The sequence below is a fragment of the Parus major genome, chromosome Z (assembly GCF_001522545.3).
Source record: "Parus major isolate Abel chromosome Z, Parus_major1.1, whole genome shotgun sequence".
Taxonomy (NCBI): Eukaryota; Metazoa; Chordata; class Aves; order Passeriformes; family Paridae; genus Parus; species Parus major.
In genome coordinates, this window is record NC_031799.1 from 61,553,076 (window position 1) to 61,573,135 (window position 20,060).

The window sequence follows — 20,060 nt, forward strand, 5'->3', positions numbered from 1 at the left end:
TTTTATTGTGGTATTTTATCATTGTTGCTTTCTGTTGTTTATTAATAAATCTTTCTTTTAATTCGTATCACGAATTTGCCTTTGCATTTATAACAATGATATGATATAATGGTATTTAATAGCAACCATGTACAAGGTGGAAAAACTACTGAAGTACACATAGAAGAAGGAGGGCCATTGTATGAAGAATTTCAAATATTGAACTTTCATCACACTTGAAATTCAACACTTACAAGCATAAAAAAGCAAAATATATCTTATTCTAGATATATCTTTGATACTTTTGGACAGACATATTGGAAGCCTGCCTTTTCACAATTGAAAAACAGACACAACATGAGAAAGATTTTCTGAAGTTTGCATATTCCAGTCATTATCAGACATGGGCATGGATTTACATGGTTATTTTGTGAAATGTGTCTAAAAACTACCTTATGGTTATTATCTTAAAGTGTCTGTTGCACTGATTTTTGTATTTAGAGTCTTGATATATCCAGTTAGGGATCAGGAATAAAACTGAACAGTTAAATTGAAAAATCAAGAACATATCAACAATCAAAATGTTTTTAAGTTACAGAGATTAAAATCAAATTACAATAACAATTACTGTAAAATTCTGGTCTGTCATGCTTACGAATGTCTATTAGTCTACAAAAACAGAGTAAAAAAAAAGTTTCTAATTCTGTGACATGCAGTTTCTCAGAGATGGCATATTCTGCCCTCTGTAAGTCTTCATGACTTCATTGCACTGGTTTCTTGTAGTTTTTGAGCTACAGGCAGTTCTTGGGCAAGATCTAGTCCTTATCTACAGGGATATAGAGAAACACAACGTGATAATCAGAATGACACAATTTTGAATACCAATTGTGAGTTTGACAAGTCCAGGATTTCATTTAGTGTTAGCGTACTTATACTTCTGATCATGGAAAAGCTCTGAAATACTAAATCCCAGTCAGGGGTTAGAAAAGATAGACTGTGTATTGAGAAGAACAACAGCAGCAACAACAAAGTCTGGTTTCCTTAGGGTAGTAGTGAAATAGTCTTTGGCACAGACAGAAACAGAAATACTACAGTCGTTCTCTGTATCAGAGGGTTTCGTCAGCTACTAACCTGCAAGCATACAGAGGACAGAAGTTGCACAAGATCGCTCGTAGAGGAAGGACAGTCAAGGACCAAGGCTTGACCTTGATCAACACAAGCAGAGAGAAAGGGAACACACAGGGCTGATTCTGACATTCTATGGAGTTACAGAAGTGACCTCCCTCTTCTGTGAAGGGAATGTGATGTGGGGCATTTGGCACTCCTAGTCTGGTCCAGGCAAATGCACAGGCAACTTTTTAATAGAGTAGACATCCTAATGCTACATTCAACTTTCTGAGGTATAGATTTGTGCAGTGTTTTAAGCTAAAACTTGCCAATTATTATCTCTTTTCCTGAAGGGGGAAAAAAAAAAAAAAGAAAAAGAAAAAAAAAAAGAGAGAGAGAGAGAAATAATGTGTTTTTTTAATATGCTTTCCAAGTGATACAGTTTTAAAGGGGAATGAAAGAAGCAAGCAAGGCAGTAATCAAGAGAGTTGGAAAGCTACAGTCCTTATAAAAATGAGCACAAGACAATGTGATCTACTGAAATGACTTTTTGGCGTCCCCAGAGTAAGCACTTGAGAGCTACATTTTCTAAACAGATTATTAAAATAATGTTTCTTTTTAAAATTCTTTCTCACCTATTTATTATTTTATCACAAAAAAAAAGATGATCAATGAAGAATTTTTAGAAGGAGGAATACTTGAATATTTGCAGTTTTTATTTTTTTTTTAATTTTTCTCAGGCATAACCTGATATTTAGTGCATGATAAACAGCACTTGCTAACTGTATACAAAATGTATTTCCTTCTGAGTTACATCTTTAAGTAACTTCTGATTGTTGCTGCACACTGTATTTTTAAGGTCTAGCAGGAGCAAGCAGATAATATAGAATCCGATTAATCTCAAATACAAGATTATTTGGCATGAAGTATTATCTGACTTCTGAAGTCATGCTTTGCTGAATTGCTACTTTTTTTTATCTGTACCTGTATCAAGAGAAATATTTCATGACTGCATCGTATTAAATATTTAATTCCAATTTATTGCTTGTGCAGCTTCAGAGCTTTAGTTAATCTACTTTAGAGATGAATTTGGTTCTTAAGCTTCACCGATTCATTAACAAAGAATACACTTAGAGGCCAATGAAACAATCACAGACTTATGTTATTCTTTTGCCTCTTTAAGCAATGAAGGAGACAGAAAATCAATATGAAAGGGCTTCTTATGTTCATAAGAATATCTGATGACTGCAGAGAGAAAATAATAACTTGCAAACCTACATATATGGGTTTTTGCAGTGAAAAATAAGGAGCTCATAAATTATATGGTTTTTTTGGCTGTGATCAAACTGCTATTCTTAACAAAAATAGAATAATTCATAATGTATTAAATTTGTGTTCATGACAAGTCCATCACTTTTTCATCACTGGCACTTTTAAAAATCAAGAGTTGTGTTTTTTCTGTATGCTGTATGCTGGCTTAAAGAGGAATTAATTTAGGGAAGCCTTTATGACCATTTTACACAGGCTGATGACAGCACACTCTTCTTAGGAGTGGGAAGCTCCCCTGCTTCTTGATCTTCAGACAGCAAAGTTTCTCTTCCAGCTGCAACTGCCTCTAACATCACCTCCTCCTACAAGGGCCATAACCTGTGCCTCCAAGAGGACATCTGTTTCTTTCTTTCCCATGTGGTGGCAACAGGAGAGATTCCTTCAAGGCTAAGAAAGAAAAGTAGCTAAAAATGCTTTATGGTTATTACACATGTTCTGCCACCTCCACTAAGAGGCAAATATGAAAAGTTTTATTAAAAAAAAAAATTAAAACCACTGTGAAAGGTTCACTACAATATAATAATAATAATAATAATAATAATAATAATAATAATAATAATAATAATAATNTAATAATAATAATAATAATAATAATAATAATAATAATAATAATAATAATAATAATAATAATAATAATAATAAAAACTGCAACAACAACAAAGATGATAATAAATGGCATATTAGACCTGGTCCATCTTGTATATCCTGACATCACTGCTTGTGTATCGAGGGTCATGTGCTGAAAGGTATGTGTCAGTGTATGGACTCTCCCTGGGAAGGACTGGGAGAAATGTAAGAGCAGCATGCAAAACATTTTGGGCAGTGAGAGAGAAAAAAAATAAGCAATTTCTTGTGGTTACTGCCAAAAAATGCCAGAAGGAAAGAAGCATGTACTGAAATGTATGTCTGTATGTGGCCATATTCTTTCAAGCTCACTGTACAATGACTTATTGCTACTGCTGCTGCTACAATTAGTACCTTCAATACCATATAAAAAGCCTCCTTAGCATGAAAAGGCCAGGAAGGAGATCCAACGTTAATGCATTTTTCCTTGTCCAAAGTCCTGTGTCCGAAAAAAACGTATGGAACGTCTATTAATTAGACAGAATACGTGAGAAGAACAGCCTCAGTGGTACATCACAAACCCTGGAGATTCAGTATTCATGAAGGAAAAATGACCCCTCAGAGAGATAGTGCTTTCCATTTTACCATTTTACATGGCCTTTGACCCATTTTTTTATTTGACCTCTTCTAAATCACAAAAAAAAAAGAAAAATACGGCAGTTTTACAGGAAGTCCAAATATGCTTTTTTTTTCCTATGCATCAGTTCATGCAGTTGCAGTTCTCTAGTAAGACCAAATTTCTCCCTCTCTTTCTCAAGCTAGACCTGATATTTTCATTATTTCTAAGAAAACAATTAGAGATGGTAAACACTGCTTTAAAGTAGTTTTCATAAGTTTCTAAGGATCCTTACCACACTGCTAAAGACAGACTCTTCACAATTTACTTTTCAAGCTGTTTTCAAGTCAAAGACCATTACTTCTACATCCATTTGTTAGGAATATGAAAGAGGAAGGTGGTTTTATTTAGATTTTGAGTAAACATATGTTACAGAATTGAAATAACTGCATGGAAAGAAGGCCCTGAGCAGATGGCTTCAATTAAGTGCTAACCTTCCAAGAGACTGATTGATGAATGGGAGGAGTCTGGGGCTTACACAAATCCACTCCCTTCTATTTCCCCTCTTTTTTTTCATTTTACAGGGGAAAGGGATGAGTGGTGCTTAAGAAGAATATATTATTTTGAGATGCTCGGAATGGGCAGGGTACTGGTCTAGGATGGACTAAGAAACTTTTTTTAAAGTATGTTATGAACTTGTAGGAATAAGAGGATGTGCAAGGAAAAATATGAAGAAATGTTGACTCTGAATGCTTGCATGCAATTTTTAAGGACTCTTGCACTGCTGCAGTCCTTTTTTCTCTGTTTTATGTTGTGGTCTGGTCCCTCTGATCCATGAGGCAATACCCTGCTGACAGCTGGTGTTAATGGCTGGATGTCCTGGGGGGAGGTGAAGGCGAGACAGAGGGACAATGAGAGGGAGGGATGTGAGACAACAGGACATGTTCAGGAGGTTGAAGGAAAGATACATGTCCTACTCTTCCTCAAGAAACAAAAGTGAGTAGGAAATACAGGGCACTTTCAGGTCAGAATATGAAGAGAACCCCATATTCCACTACTAGTAATGGAGAATGCATGTGGTGTTTATCAGGCTGAAACTGTTTCACAGTGCATTCAGTCCAGGAATGAACATCTATCCTACTTGGTACCTAGCAGCCTTTTTCCTAAGAACCATAAAAGCCATTTTCCTAAGAACCATAAAAGTAACCAAAAAAAGGTTATTGTAGCCTTGGTCCATTATTTGTTTAGGTATATCAGAGGAGATTATAAATTGCCAGAGGACAAACTTTAGGATCATGAAACTATTCCTTTGAGACACAAATACAGGAATCACTTCATACCCTCCTTAGACAGCCTTATGAAAGTGTTTCATCTAACACTGAAAATGCATGCAGTGAAAATTCATTAACAGTAGAGATGAAGACTAAGATGAATGGCTACTATTTTAGCTTGCTTACAGGGAAGTAAGTGCTGTAGGCATCAGTAAGCTTTTCACCATTTGAGTATGCTAGGGTTGATGAATGCAAGGCCTACTGTATAAGTGAAACCTGGGAAGATAAGGCCAAACCACTAGAGAGGGTGGATAGCTATATTTTGCAGTTGAGGTAATCTTGCATAAATGAGAGAACTAGCCCAGAGAAGCTAGGGAGGCCTGGGAAGGAAAAGGAAAGATTACTCAGGAATATTAAAAAAAAAAACCAACAAAGAAACACCAAAAAGTTTTCCATAAGATCAAGAAGTATTACACAATTATTCTTGTTACTGTCTCAGGAAATTTGACTCAAATGATGAAATTTTGAAGTTCCTCAGCAATGCTAAAAAAGGTTAGTCCAGAGATTTATGACACAGCTGTGCAAGAAAGACTGTGCAAAATAGAACGTAAAAATGTTGTCAAGATTGCAAAGGGTCTTACAGGAAATCTCACCAGAGTGTCAGGATTCAAGCTATTTCAGAAAATACAGATGTTGGAGAAAGGTTCTGGAGATAGTCCAGTGTATTTGAAAACAGTGTTTTTATGGAGAACTGGACACAATCTGATGTCTATTGAGCTTTAAGGGTCTTGGAGAGCTCCTGCTAAACAAAATCCTAACTTTAGCATTAAAGACACATAGATTCCATTTATTTCAGCAGTGCTATGAAGGAACTTCTCCCAGCTGCAAACAAAGCAATTGAATATATGGAACTGAGAACACAGTTTTGAATTAATACTGCATGAATGTGCTCCTCTAGACAGAGAGAATATACAACCACAGTGTATGCACCTTTTATGCACATCAAATGTAATTTGTCAAACAACAAATGGAGGAAAATCATATTCATTACTGCTGGCTTATACTATGCATAAGGCAGTCTTTGCAGTGAAATGATATCCATTCATGATAACTGTTCCAGAATTTGCAGATATCTTTACAAACCCAGAGAGTCTGTAGAGAAACACTCTAAGAAAGAACTAAAGAAATCTATGATCAGAACATCATCAGAAAGAAAAAATATATGCAATCAGAAGTTAACTAAAGGTATGAGTTTAATATTATGATTGCTGACAATTCCTGAGTCCACCACTTTTTCTGGTACTACAGCTATAAAATATTCTTTGTACTTGTTTTAACACTCTTTGCATTTTCTCTTGTCATTTCTACCATCGTTATCTTCTATGATTCTTGTCAGTTAGCTTTCTTATATCAGCTTACTCTATTTTCAAATCTGAGCTGTAAAAGTATCATCTTTCCCCTCTTTAGTTTGTTTCTCCTATGAAGATTCTGCCCTTTTACTGCAAATACAATTTTTAAATGAATGTGCAAAAATATGTTAGAAAGTTAGAAAGGTTCTTTCAAGTAAAAATTCCAGGGAAATACAATGTACCTCCACTAAACTATATTTTTCCATGTTCTACTATGAAAACAACCATGCTAAAAAAATGGTTTTGCTTCCTTAAAAACTTTAGTGAGATCTTTGGGTCCATTAGAGATATGGTATGAATCTGTAAGCCCTTAATAACATATCCACTCATAATCCATTATGACTTTAACATAAAGTTTGTTTAAGGAAACATTACTTAGCATGCGCGATTATTAAGTCTCAAATCAAGATACTCCACTAAACTGTGGAGCGTGTAGTTCAGGGAAATTGAAGCTATGTTCTTATATAGCACACTCTGAAACTGGAAGACAGTAAAGTTAGTGGAGCAGAAAGTACACAAAGACAGTGATCTGGATCACTTATGAAGGTGAACCTGTTTAAACAGTGTGTTTGTAATACAGTTTCATATAAAAGCATACGAAAAATTATGCCTCTAGAATTAAGAATGCAAGGCTTAAAATGTGAGTCTACAGAAACCCAGTAATAGTTAAAAGGATTTAAGATCTAAGGTAGACAGTTACCTACAGCTCCAAAAAGATGCTTTATGAAGCTACATATTATTCTTTGATAGTTAAGCAGTGGGGTAGCAAAAAGTGGGTTAAGACACTTTTCTTAATGGCAGAGATGATGCTATTTCTGGAATAATACGTGCAATGTGCCTAGGATTGAAGTTTCCAGTATGTTACTGGAGAATGTCCAGTTGAGTTGTCTTGTCATTGAGAGTCCACTGAGTTGTTGCTTGTTTTCTTGCTGCTTCTTGTCTGAAGTAAGTGGTGTAAACACTGTTTACAGTGATTCTTACAAAGCTTAAAGAACCTATTTTATCTGAGAGGGTAAAGACATGATTTGACTGCAGCATGCAAATAACTTAACACTTATATTTTTGAAGGGGGAATATTTATTTAATCCAGTAAAGAATGGCCTAATGAGATAAGTACACAGCAAGATAAATATGCAACTAAATGCTATAAGATTTTTAATCATTGAGACAATGCTCAATAATACCGAAGGAGAATTAACCACAGGAGTTCAGATCCTGGTGCTGATTCCTGTGAGACTGACATAGCTCTATGTCAGGAACTCCACTGAAGCCTCAGTAGGAAATATGATATGTGAGAACTAAGCTTTTCTTCTGCTATTTAACTACCATCAAATAATTTGAGAGAGTTTCAGTTTATGCAGACGGGTGCTGGCTTAAATATAAGTATACAATGAATAACTCCACTCTAAATACACACTGAAACATTAATTACTATGACTAAATCTCAATTAAATATACTAAGCAAAAATGTCAAAAGTCAACTAGGTTATTTTAAAGGTCATCTAGTCAAACTGTTCTGCAATGGGCTGGAATTTATTCACCATGTCTTTGGAGAGGCACGAGGCCACTCAAACCTCTTAGTCCACAGATGAGTGGCTGTGGAGGTCTAAGCACAGAATTGACATGAGACATTCAAATCAGTTGATATTTTGTACTTTTTCCCCTTTTGACAACCTTGCAGGAATGAGGGCAACAGCTATGAGATACGCCATGAGATGTGTGGCTAAGGTCATGATAGCCTGCTTTTGAAGTGATGCTTTATCAGGTGGAGAATGACCCCTAATGCTGCCATCAGCCAGGGGGAAGAGGGACTGATGTCACCTGTTCTGCTCCACCTTTGCCAAGACCCATTGTGTGTAATCTTTGAGGTACTCTCAATATCTCATTTACATATAAAGTGGCTGCCCATCACCACCATTTATGTTGTAAATTACAGAATATTTGACTAGTCTCACCTTCACTGCTCCCAAAAGTATAAACTGGCATATTGAAATCCTCTAGGGCAGAGGATGAGAATACAAACAACTCTGCAGACAAGTAAATGGGCTTGCTTATCTCCCAAAAGCAGGGGCACCTCTTTGGCTGAGTTTTGCACTTCCAACTGAGTTGGAATATACTCAGGAATACTAATACTTATACTGTATACATAGCACATGTACACAGTACGCTTACATTTTGCAGGTCTAGTGAATTTATCACTGGCAATTTAAAGAATCTATAATTTGTTGCTCCAATAAACTGCACTATTGGTGACTCTATGTGAAAATTCCTACTGAAGTCCAGCAGGCTAACAGAACTGCAATGATTAATGCCACTGTTTGTGAATCTGCTCATGTAAGTTCTTATTGAACTCAACCAGAATTATGCTGCAGAGTAGATTTTAATCAGAAATGAGGCACACTCATATCCAGCCCCTCTGATTTCTGAAAACTAGTTGGAAAGCAATGGTGTTTATTTTATGCCAAAGTTAATGCAACACATCTACATTTAGAAGTTGAAAAGGAGTTGAATAAAATTTTGAAAAAATATTTTTAATTACCTCTGGAACAAAATTTTAGAAATTTCAGTGGATAAGCATTGCTACACAGATACTGATTGTTTTAAAACAGAAAATTATGGGTTTCTGTGGTTGCCAAGCTACTGGTGAAAGTTTTCAAGGAAAAAAAGATTTCTAAAAAAGGCAAGAAAAAATTGGTTTATTTTATAACCTTGGTGTTATATATATATATAATATATATGTAATATACATATAAATATTACACAACAATAAAAATAAATAGAAAATAAAATAACAAATATTCTTATTTTATATTAATTCAACTGAATATCCATTTTAGTCTTCTTACAGACACCCTCCTTAATTCCACTAGAGATCAAGGATTTGACATTAAACAATCCACAAAACCAAGTAATGTAATGACAGGCTTATTAAAACACAAAATTTGGGCCAATTAGCAGCCAATTAATCTTGGCTTGGCGGACACTGACAAAAATCAACAGAATTTTGAAGTTTATGTTAAGTTCAGGAATATGTTTAAATCCGTCCTGATCTGCAATGCATTCAGATGGATGTCTATTTCCAGTGAGGGAATCTGGTCTCATCCCAGTAGGATCTGATCTCATGCCTGTATACTTCATTGCACATAATGTCACTAACAACATCATTATAGGCAGCACTTTATTATTAAAGACCTCTCTTTTATTCTTATGAACAGCCAAAACAGCTTTTCTTTTCCCCCTATTTAGCCACTTTTCCCGATCAACCAACCCTATCAATTTACCTATCATCCTTTGATTTATGAATTCCAGGATTTAACATGGATACAGTATTCTAAGTGAGAACTTTCCAATCCACAATAAGTAATTTTTTTCTTGCCTCTCTCAACACAATACATGAATCAAATAACAACTGCATGCAGCATGGTTACAATCTCCTTGCCACCAAAAGGGGAAATGGGGAAAATCTGTCTCATACTGTCATTGCACACATCCCTTCTAATTCAATTTTCCTATATGAATCCATTTTCTATTAGAATCCTTACTGAGAAATGCCTACAAGAAAAATAGCTCAGAGTAACTGGTAAGTTAGAATTTTTTAATTTTTTTTTTTTTAATCTAGTCACATATACAGACATGTAAATTGTCCCTGTCCTTCCCCACAGAGCGTGACTATATCAGGAGACCACTGCTGCTTGGTGCCTGCCTGGAGGCAACATGGGTCCACAACCTCTGCTCCCTTCACACACAACTTCTACATGCCAGGAGGTTAGAAGAGATGCATGGCTCAGGCATCATCTGATTTCTCCTATTAGACCATGGGACAAATCTTGTGTGTGAATCATTCAAACACTGAGACTACTGAAGGTTTTTTTTTAGGCCTTGGTATAGTAACAAACCTTGGTATAATAAAAAACTTAAAAAGTGGGTTTGGCCACCCATGTAGATTAATTCAGAAAAATAAATGCTGAATTAGTCCTCAGAATGTGTCAGTGGTTATAATTTACACAATGTACAATATGGTCTTTGGTTATCACTGTGTCTGAAGTCCCAGACAAGATCAGAGCTACATCACAAGGTGAGGTCAATACTTGAAACTTTTGAATACTGGTGAAGCAGCAGCAGCCAGACAGTGAAAGCAGACCATGCCTCATGCCCAGTGTGAGCAGCTTTAAAAGACAGGAACCTTTCAGAACTTAGTTTTCTCTCACTGGTCGGTATCAACAACAATGGGACAATGTTATGGTGTATTTGGGGAAACATTATCCTGGGAAAAGGACAGGCACAAAGTAGAATAATGTTTTTACTTGCAGGATACTTTTATCCTCTTATGTAGTATTCCGTTACCAATCTGGAGTGGGAGCAGATGGAAATTACAGGAGGCAATGTTTTAAAAAGGACAATCATGTGAGTGTGAGAGTAGCAAATACATTTAATAATTAAATCAAAACTATCAGTTTTATGTACTTTTTTACTTTATGTACTTTCAAAAAAATAAACTGAGGGTCAAGATCCTTAAGAAACCTGGACCAATCTAACTCCTTGGTGTTGCTAGTGAAAATTTTGATCCATCCTCCTTTAGTCTTTTTTGAGGTTTTCTGTTGGTGTTTTTTCTTTAGTTGGTCTGGAGTTTTTTGTTTGCTTGTTTGTTTCGTTTTTTATCTATAGTCCAGGTAGTTATAAGAGATGATGCAAAGGAGGGGGACAGGATTGAGGAGCTAGGGGCAAAGATACTGTAGGTGGTAGGATGTGAACACAAAGCCTCAAGCTTGTGTGCTGTCTTGGGAAATTTCATCATCAGGAAAGGGTCTTGATTTTTCAACACAAATTCACTGGTCGACAAGAGTTCAAATTTTTTTTTTCCAAATTGCATTTTCTGTAAGCAGACTGACTCCTTACCAAGTAAGGGCTGCAACACTTTCTGAGTAGGCTACATTGATTTCTTAACCTTCATTTCAATTCATGTGTAGATGAGGTCCTAGTTAACAAAGGGAATACGCATTTCAGCGCTTCAGCAGCTACTATCATATAAAACGCATCCAAACACATCATGTGAAAGCTTGCGTTTAACAAACTTTCCTCAACAGCTTATTTTCAGCAGGAGCAGGAGACTCAGAATGAGAAAAAGTGATTCAATCTTTAACCAGTCTATGGAAGAGCTTTTTGTAACTTCCAAAATGCTTTTTCTTTGCTTAACTTCTCTTATTTTTTTTCTAAATGGGATTTCTGGCTCCAAATATAATTGCATGACTAGGAGCTGGTATTCATAAAACCCAAACCAGGAGTCTCTTACTCCCAAGCAATAGTTTACTACTTATTAATAAAGTGTCTTGTCCAAAAGACACAGGAGAGAGAAAACCCTACTATACACTTCATATTTTGTCTATCATATATCTGTCTCTCATGAAGCCACTGTGTTTATACTACATGGGTTTAATATAGCTTCAAACTGTTTTCAAAACTGATAATAACTTACTTTGTTCTGTTAGAAATTCACATAAAAATCAATGAAGACAGGGAAAATGCTTAAATGGCATGACACTCATGATTTAGTGAACTCTATTGCTATAGAAAGGGTAAGACAAAAGTAGTATTAATACCTTAAACGACCCACACTTTCATCTTTCGGGGATATTTGAGGCTCTTCATTCCTGCACATTTCCTCTCCCTGACCACCTTCTTTTCTGCTGTTAGCTGGAAATGAGTTCATTCTGAAACAGCCGGTTCAGCAGAATGTATAATCTCAGTAAAAGAACAAGCACAGATACATGTATTGCTCTACACATTAGAATTGGAATATTTGCCAAAAAGCTCTACCTTCCTCTCCTTGAGAAGACTCAGAGTCTTGTGTTGTCAGAGTCTCCTGCTCAAAATGCTCACTTAATTAATTTAAGTTAATTTTCATCAGAATATATTTAGAAGTCATGCAGATGTGCAAACAGTTGGTGGACTTCTCTCCAAAATGGCACTGATAGAGTTTGCTGTACTGTTAGTGTCCCCTGCTACCTCAACCCTTGTTGGTTGAGAAGAAAATCCTACCCACAGGGCTTAAGCAGCAGATGTAATGCACAGTAGAGATTTCATTACATCAGAATTATCTAAAAGTAATGCCAAGGGTGACCTGCATTTAATGAAGTAGTGAAGAATGCACTTTAATGAAATGTCTGTCCTCAGTGCATTTGCTTCCTCTGTTTTTGGTGGGAAGAGGGAGAGGTTTGCATGTGCTTTGTGGGTTTTTTTAAAACATGAACAAAAAAGGAGCATTAATTAATGTTGAAAAAGGCTCAGCAAGAACTAAGGTGCTCTGCAAACTGGTAATTTTAGTCACAACATTTGCTCATGTGATATACAGGAAGACACAGTTGAATACAGACGCAGGAATCTGGAAAGCTGGAGTTTTGATGACCTCATTCCGTCGGGTCTACCATGGTATCTGTCTTCGGTTAAAAGGGGCATACTAATTTTTAACAACTGGTACAAGATGTAACATCCTAGAGCTAACTACTCTTTTCCAGTTTCTTCTTTGGCACTCTCAAACTCTCCTCAAAGAATCATAGAATATCCCAGGTTGGAAGGAACCCACATGGATTATTAAATTCAACTTCCTGCCTCGCACAATAGTACCTAAAACTTAATTATATGACTAAAAGCATTATCCAGACTTTCCTTGATCCTATGCACTGAATGGTTAGGAAATTGTCCTACACATGCAGAACACTTAATTTTTGTCTCCTGACTGGGAAGTAACGTAGTAACTCTTTGTATCAGAAATTGCTGAAAGTCTCATAGGTTATGAGTGTGCTTCTGAAGAGGGCAAACTGAACATGTCACACTATATCATTTCTTATCAATCAGACCATAAGACAGGCAAGCCTCAGAATTAATTCTGCACTGTGGCTGTGTACTTTTGGTCATTTTGGCATTCTTGATGCTTGTTCTTTAGGTGAAAAAAAGTATAAATTATTAGTTAAGCAGATATACCTTTCCTGAAGTATCTGCAATTTTCGTATGCAAACAACAGAAAAACAAGACAAAGTTTGAAACAAATCAGGGTTGTTGTTTTTTTTTTCTATTAATTAAATTACATCTATTTTTCAGTAAATAGAATATTCAATACAGTGTGACATAAGAAATTGTTTTGCTCTTTGACATTACTTGATTTTGATTTTTAAAAATCTGAAATGTGGATAGTTAACTAAGTAGTTGCTCTTGAAAACTGCTCTTAGAAAGCAATGATTCCTTCTCCTTTTTAAAGAGGAAAAATGTACTTCCAGGTAATTACATATCTCTGTTTACATGTCAGTGGTTTTCCTATTGAAGTGCAATGCAAGATAAAAACTGAAATATACCAGAATGTGCCCCAGTATGACATATAAAAGCTAAAAGCAAATATTATCAAATTTCATTAGAAATTCAGCAAAGATTTTGAGGCATTATCATTTCCTTACTAACTGCAAAAACTACTCAGAAAAAGGCAGTGCAGGAAAACACAGTATCATGCACAAATGATACTTCACAAAGAACATACAGACAAGTACCTACAGTTTTTTAATGTGACTCAGTTGCTGCCCAGAAAAAGAAAGAAAAAATCTATCTTAAACAAATTCTGTAAAGATTAAAATGGATATACTGCCCTGAAGATACAATCACAGTAATAAGTAGGCAGAGGAATGTGTGCTTTTCCTATATGATTTATTACCAAATCTTTGACACAGAGGAAAAGCTCTCCTGAAGCAAGCATGGAAATTATTTTGGTATTGTTTCTTCTTGCTTCAGTGAAAATGGTGGCACAGTCCTCAGATGGTGCTGGTTTCTTGGGTGCTTCCAGGTGTGCTTATCTAGAAGCCAGAGCTGAATATCCCAAAGGAACAGACCAAGAAGCCTATCTATTTGGTCTGTCTTCAAACTATTTGCTAATCTTGCTAAAATATCTGAATTAATAATCTCTTTTCAAGTAGGCATCGATAAATCAACTTTTACAGGCCTTTGATTACTTAAAGTATGTTGTGGTCTTCCAAAAGGAAATGAATTTAGGTCATTGTGTATTACTTGACCTCATGTTACTGTTCTGCCTTGTCCACAGAGAACAACAAAATATGTGTTTCCACGAGCAGATTTGTAAGGTAATGTTTGGCAAGCAGAGTGGTTCTTTCTAGCAGCACTTCTGCTGTAGTTAAGTGACAGATCATCCTCCTAACATTGTAGAACACCAAAAGCTTGATCTTCTCATGCAATAAAACACAAAAATATGAAAGTGTATGCAACAACCAAACCAAGTTATAAAATATGCAAAACACTTTCAAGCTTGCAATGCCACCTCAGAAGGAACAACCATTTGGCTTCCACTGCACAGATGAAAGGAGAGAACAGTTCTTGGAGGGGCAATAAAAAGAGAGTGAGGTTTTTCCTTAGCTCTCAAACAAGCTTTTAGGGGGTCATAAAGGAGAGTGACATGTATTCATTTGCTGTGGTGTTAGCATACGGCGGACAAAATGCTTTCTTGAATTCTGCCTCCCCGTAGTTGGTGCAGCATTAAGATCCACTGTGTGACCTCTCCTTCTCCCTTTGCCTCTTTCCAGCCCATCTCATCAGGCTCCTGTCACTCCTTCCTTTTTCCCTGTCTCCTTTCACAATCCCACCCACCACAGCAGTCCTCATTAATGGCAAGGCCAGGGATGTAAAATCTTTTTCTCTGCTATGACACTTGCTTGAGTTGGGAGAAGAGGCACAAGGTAAGCCAATTCCCTACAGATCTCATCAGTGGCATAAGGGAGGCAACTCACCTGTCTGACTTGTCACCCGCACCTTATTTCATGGCAACAGGACCTTCAGAAACTCACATTACTCACCGTTGATAAAGGTTTATTAGTCTCATTCTGGCTGCCATCCAGAGTCAACTATACTGCATCAGAGCAGAAAGGTCTGTCCCTCCCTGTGAATACTAGTATAGCTCACCTATATGTTGAGAACTCTCAACAGTAACTGGAGAGCACTGTGTAGCATATGGAGGAATTTTCTGAAGAAATTAAGTAAGTTGGGTTCACCAGACACTTCACTGAAGCTCAAAGCAATGCTTGCTTCACAGTCTTCACTGAAAGTGAAAAGTAAGCAATTTTCACTGGGTTTTGGTTTCAGGATCAGAGCTCAAGGGAGCAAGCCCTAGATGCAAGTAATTTAGTACACACCAGCTTGTGTGGATTGCTCTCAGTTGCAGTATAAATTACATTTCACCTGTTTATATCAGAAATCTTACAGTGCAAATATACCAATAAATGTGATGATTAATGACCAATAAATACTGACTGATGAGGCTTCTCAGAAAATCTTTTACCTTCAACAGCTTTCTAAAAACCTCAATACATGACTCTACATCTATAATTGTATAACAATATTATATAGCCGTTTAATCCAAGAAATTACTTTCTTATTATTCACCAAGTAATTGGTACATGTTCACTTCCACTATTGCTCAGTCACATGGTTTTACTGTGCCTTGCTGGCATTGCTATAATCCTCTTCCACCTTGAACACCCTGAAACACCTGGCATTTGTTGATCTGCTTGTCTTTTCAGTCCAGTTTTGTGAAAAGCCCACAGAACTCGCTTCCATAACCTCTTGGATAATCAGCACAGCTAGGCATTTTAAGTTTTCCTAGGTTACTGACTTCTATTCAAGTATGTTTTCAGAAGTTTGTTGTTTTTTTTTTAAATTAGTGTTTTCATTATGCTTATCTAATATATTTTTCTTATTTTTAAAAAATGTAATAAACCCATCCAGTGGAGTCCATCATCACAGCAAAGGTAAATGACAGCTGCAGAAAGCTGTGTCTCTAAGTCTGTGTAATTCCAGTTTTAACCCACCATTAGCCTCTTCTTGAAGTGGGGAACAAAAAGAAATGGTCAACAAACACAGTACTCTGACTAAGTCTACTAAAGTTAGTTATATAAACATTGCACATATTTATATTTTTTTTAATATATTTACTTCCTCTTGTTTTTAAGATGTACTCGTATATTTACTTTCTATAGTTTCCTATGCAGACAAGATAAAGAAATTCATGTAAACAACTAGCAGGTACAGTGAAATTGATTAGGTACAAAATCAACTTGGTCATTCTGAAGACATTGTTTATTGTTAGCTCCAAGTTAAGCAAAATAAAAAATACAGAACAGCTGACTTCAACCTCTTCCATCCAAAATCAGCAAACGTTGTATACTATTTATCCAGTTATTGGCTAACAGGTTATTTTGTCAACATCAGTGAAAGAGAATAAATTTATTAGATTTGACATGATGTTACAAAGGTAGATGAGCTCTGGGAATGGCATATGGGACTTAGTTCTCTTCTGACTCAAAATATTGAAGAGGATGTTAACTGGGGATTTTTCTTTTTCTTTGATATCAGTTCTGAGCAAAGTGGACCTGATTCTGTAGGTCACTTTTGAATAAGAGTAGGATTGGTAAAGCTTCATATGCTAATTAGTCTATAAAATATTCTATTTTATTCTTATGCACAGTTGCCTCAAGATTGAGAAGTTATGCTAAAGAAGCTGGGTTTTTTCAAACTTTCCTTTCTTTGAGGGAGGGAAGTCAGAAGAAAATAATCTTTTCTTTCTTTTAAATGCTGTGATGGCTCAAAAGAGAAACAATGCCTCATTCTCTCTTGAAACTTCTTGCTATGGATATCACACAAACACAAATGTATTATTTCTAGCCTAGAAAATTAAAAGTACAAGAAAAGGTACTTGTGGAGAAAAGCCTTGGCAAGGAAAAACATTAACCAGATATGGCTTGACAAAGCCTTTGAATGAAAGGACTTCTGTCAACAAATCTGAACTGCACTTACAGCCTTGTTAGAAACTGTGTCAGTTCAATGGGCAAAGGTATCAATCTTAACCCAAAATGATGTTACTTATTAATCCAAATGCAAGTCTCTATAGGATAATTTACTTATTGATTTCTCAATAAATTACTCAAGAGTAATTTCTTGTTACTCTTACTACTTTCTCAATAACATGTCTGCAGCCAGCAACCTAAAAACTTCCTCCAGCATAGCAATGACTGAAACCATTAAACAACCTTGAACTCATTTTTTTCCCTTCACCTTATAAAGCTGAGAAAGATTAACAAAAGCAGCTATGGTAACAATCACAAACACAGTCACATGGGAATGTCTTTGATGTCCCAAGTCAGTCCTGAAGTCATGCCACTCACATATTTTTAGCTATTCTCCCTGATGAAATAGAATGGTCACTAGTACTTTATTGATCTCTTTCAACAAAATGTCATCAAACCATTATCACTAATGATGTTGCAAATACATGGAGTTAATCAGCAGATGTAAAGGCAATCAGTCAGGAATTGTCCCTTCCCAGAGGGTCTGAAAGTGAGGATTTTTTTCCACTGGGCCAGAAATGAGGAATTATGAAAGTTGTACCAAACAAACAGTGAAGTCCACTTGATGTTCTAAAGTCTGTTCTATGTTAAACTGGCACAGTGTGAGGTGCAGCTGTGAGGTACTGGGGCTAGACAACACAACTGGTTTTTAAAGACTGATATTTTTCTGATAAAATTAGAGGCAACTGCTATAAATATCTAGTATCCTCTGTATTTCCCTTTGAGGAAAGACTGAAAGAATTGAGGCTGTTTATCCTGGAGAAGAGAAGGTTCCAGGGAGACATTACTGCAGCCCTTCAATATTCGTAGGGGGATCACTGTGAAAAATGAGGACAAACTTTTTAGCAGCACCTGTTGCTATAGAACAAGGGACAATGGCTTTAAACCAAAAGAGGGTTGTTTCAGGCTAGATATAAGGAAGAAATTGTTTACAAGGAGAGCTGTAAAATGATGGACCGGGTTACCCAGAGATGTGGTAGGTGCCCTATCCTCGAAAACATTCAAGATCAGGTCAAATAGGGCTCTGAGCAACTTGATCTAGCTTATGATGTTCCAGCTCATTGAAAGGTGGGTTGGACTAGAAGGCCTTTAAAGGTCTCTCTCATCCCAAAACCACTCTTTAATCCTAAAATTTTCACCTGGCAAAAATGAGGATATTTTTTAAAAAATTGTGAGTACAAGGTTTCACTTCAGTCTTTAACTGTGATTACCAAGCCAAAAAAAACAATTTTTTTTTTTCTTTTGGAAAAAATACAACTCCTGTCTGACAAGAAACAGCATAAGCAATCAATTTACTTCAACCATGAAATTGTTCATTATTATATAGAGTATAATTGTAACACTGGATAGTTAACGTTGGTGCCTTTCTTCTTCTTTTTCAGGACAAAACACATTAATGTCGGGGACAGTAAATTAGGTATTAAATACAACTGGGTACTCATAAGTTGGGGCTAAGTTCTTTCCATTCTCATTGCTGAAAGCTTATCCTACAATAAGTTGCTCCAATGCAACAGGAAGAATTCCTGAATGAATGCATCAATAAATGCTTCCTTCTGCAGGGCTCACCACAAATTCTTTGTAATACTTCTAAGGAGTTTACAGGCCTTTATTAGTTACATAAAAATCCCAAAATCTGCTTTTCCTGAACATACACTTCCTCCCCTTTTCATAATACCAAACAAGACAACTAAACATGAGCATGAATCGGAGTCAATGACCCTGTGTGTACTTACCATGTACCACATGCTTGGCCACTTGGGATCATTGAAATAAGTGGATTGGGTACCACCAGGTTTATAATCTCTCTTTATCCTTCTTTTAACCACCTGCTGTTGTATCCACTCCACCTGCAAACCAGAAAAACATATGAAGAATGTTATGGTGCTGGAGATTATGAAGAAATGTGCGAAAATTTAGGATTGCTCTCATTGCCACACTCCAAGGCATATTTCATATTAAAGAGTTCATTTTGGCAGTAGAAATTGTGCAGATCACCTTGACATACTGTTCATTAAGTAATACATTCAATTTAGCTAGTGTTACAAATCTATCTGAAGAATTGCTTAAATACCCTGCTAGAAAGACTTCATTGGATATTACCTTTTAAATACTATTATCTTCCAATTTTTCTTTATCAGAAAGATAAAGAAAAATTACTCTTCTTCTGAATTTATAAAAACTCATACAAAAAAATCTAACAGCATATTACAATGAGGAATTAATTGAATTTCTAAAAGAGTCAGTCTGGTTTTATTTTTATCTTTCTCTTCCAGAAAACAAAAGCATTAAAAAATATATATTCAAAAGTTTTGCTTTTAGACCAATATGTAAATCACCTTCACCACTTGGAGAGAAAAAATATACCCCAACATTAAACTTTATTTTAAGTGACTCCTTGTCAAGATTTTCTCAGAGAGGCACTCTGGAATTTTATTTTACACTAAGCACTCCTCTGTGAGAAATAGCTGGATACTGAGCAACAGTTCTAATTAAAACAAACAAAAAAATCACCTTGAAACAGGAAAAGAAATACAAGGGTTAAAAATCTAATTCTGGAAGTTATCTTTGTCTGTCTGTCTGTCTTTTCAAAGACTCATGATACATCCAAAGAAAGGTAACGCCAAAAGTGATATCAACCTTAGAGCAGTGAGGACTCTGCAGCTATTTCTGTATTAGATATTCTAAATGGGAGCTAGTTTCAATAAATGTAAATAAAATGAACTAAGAACAGAAAAATCCCATCGTATATTCACACACATCTAGCAGCTTATACTTCTGATGAATTGTTTCAAGTGATATAACTATAAAAATTCAATTTATATCTCTCCAAGCAAGACAGCTGTCCTCTCCTAGCAGCCAACTCAGCATCTTTTATTTGTGCTGTTTGAATATC

General features: G+C 36.0%; 1 protein-coding gene across 2 annotated transcripts in view; it reads right to left on the bottom strand.

Annotated features, from left to right (window-relative positions):
- The window catches only part of PCSK5 (proprotein convertase subtilisin/kexin type 5), a 229,767-nt gene that overhangs the window by 163,964 nt on the left and 45,743 nt on the right, over positions 1–20,060 (bottom strand). For both annotated transcript variants that reach the window (XM_015652533.3, XM_015652536.3), the window contains exon 3: positions 18,901–19,014. In XM_015652533.3, coding sequence (XP_015508019.1) covers positions 18,901–19,014 — 114 coding nt within the window. The remainder of the gene's footprint in view (positions 1–18,900; positions 19,015–20,060) is intronic.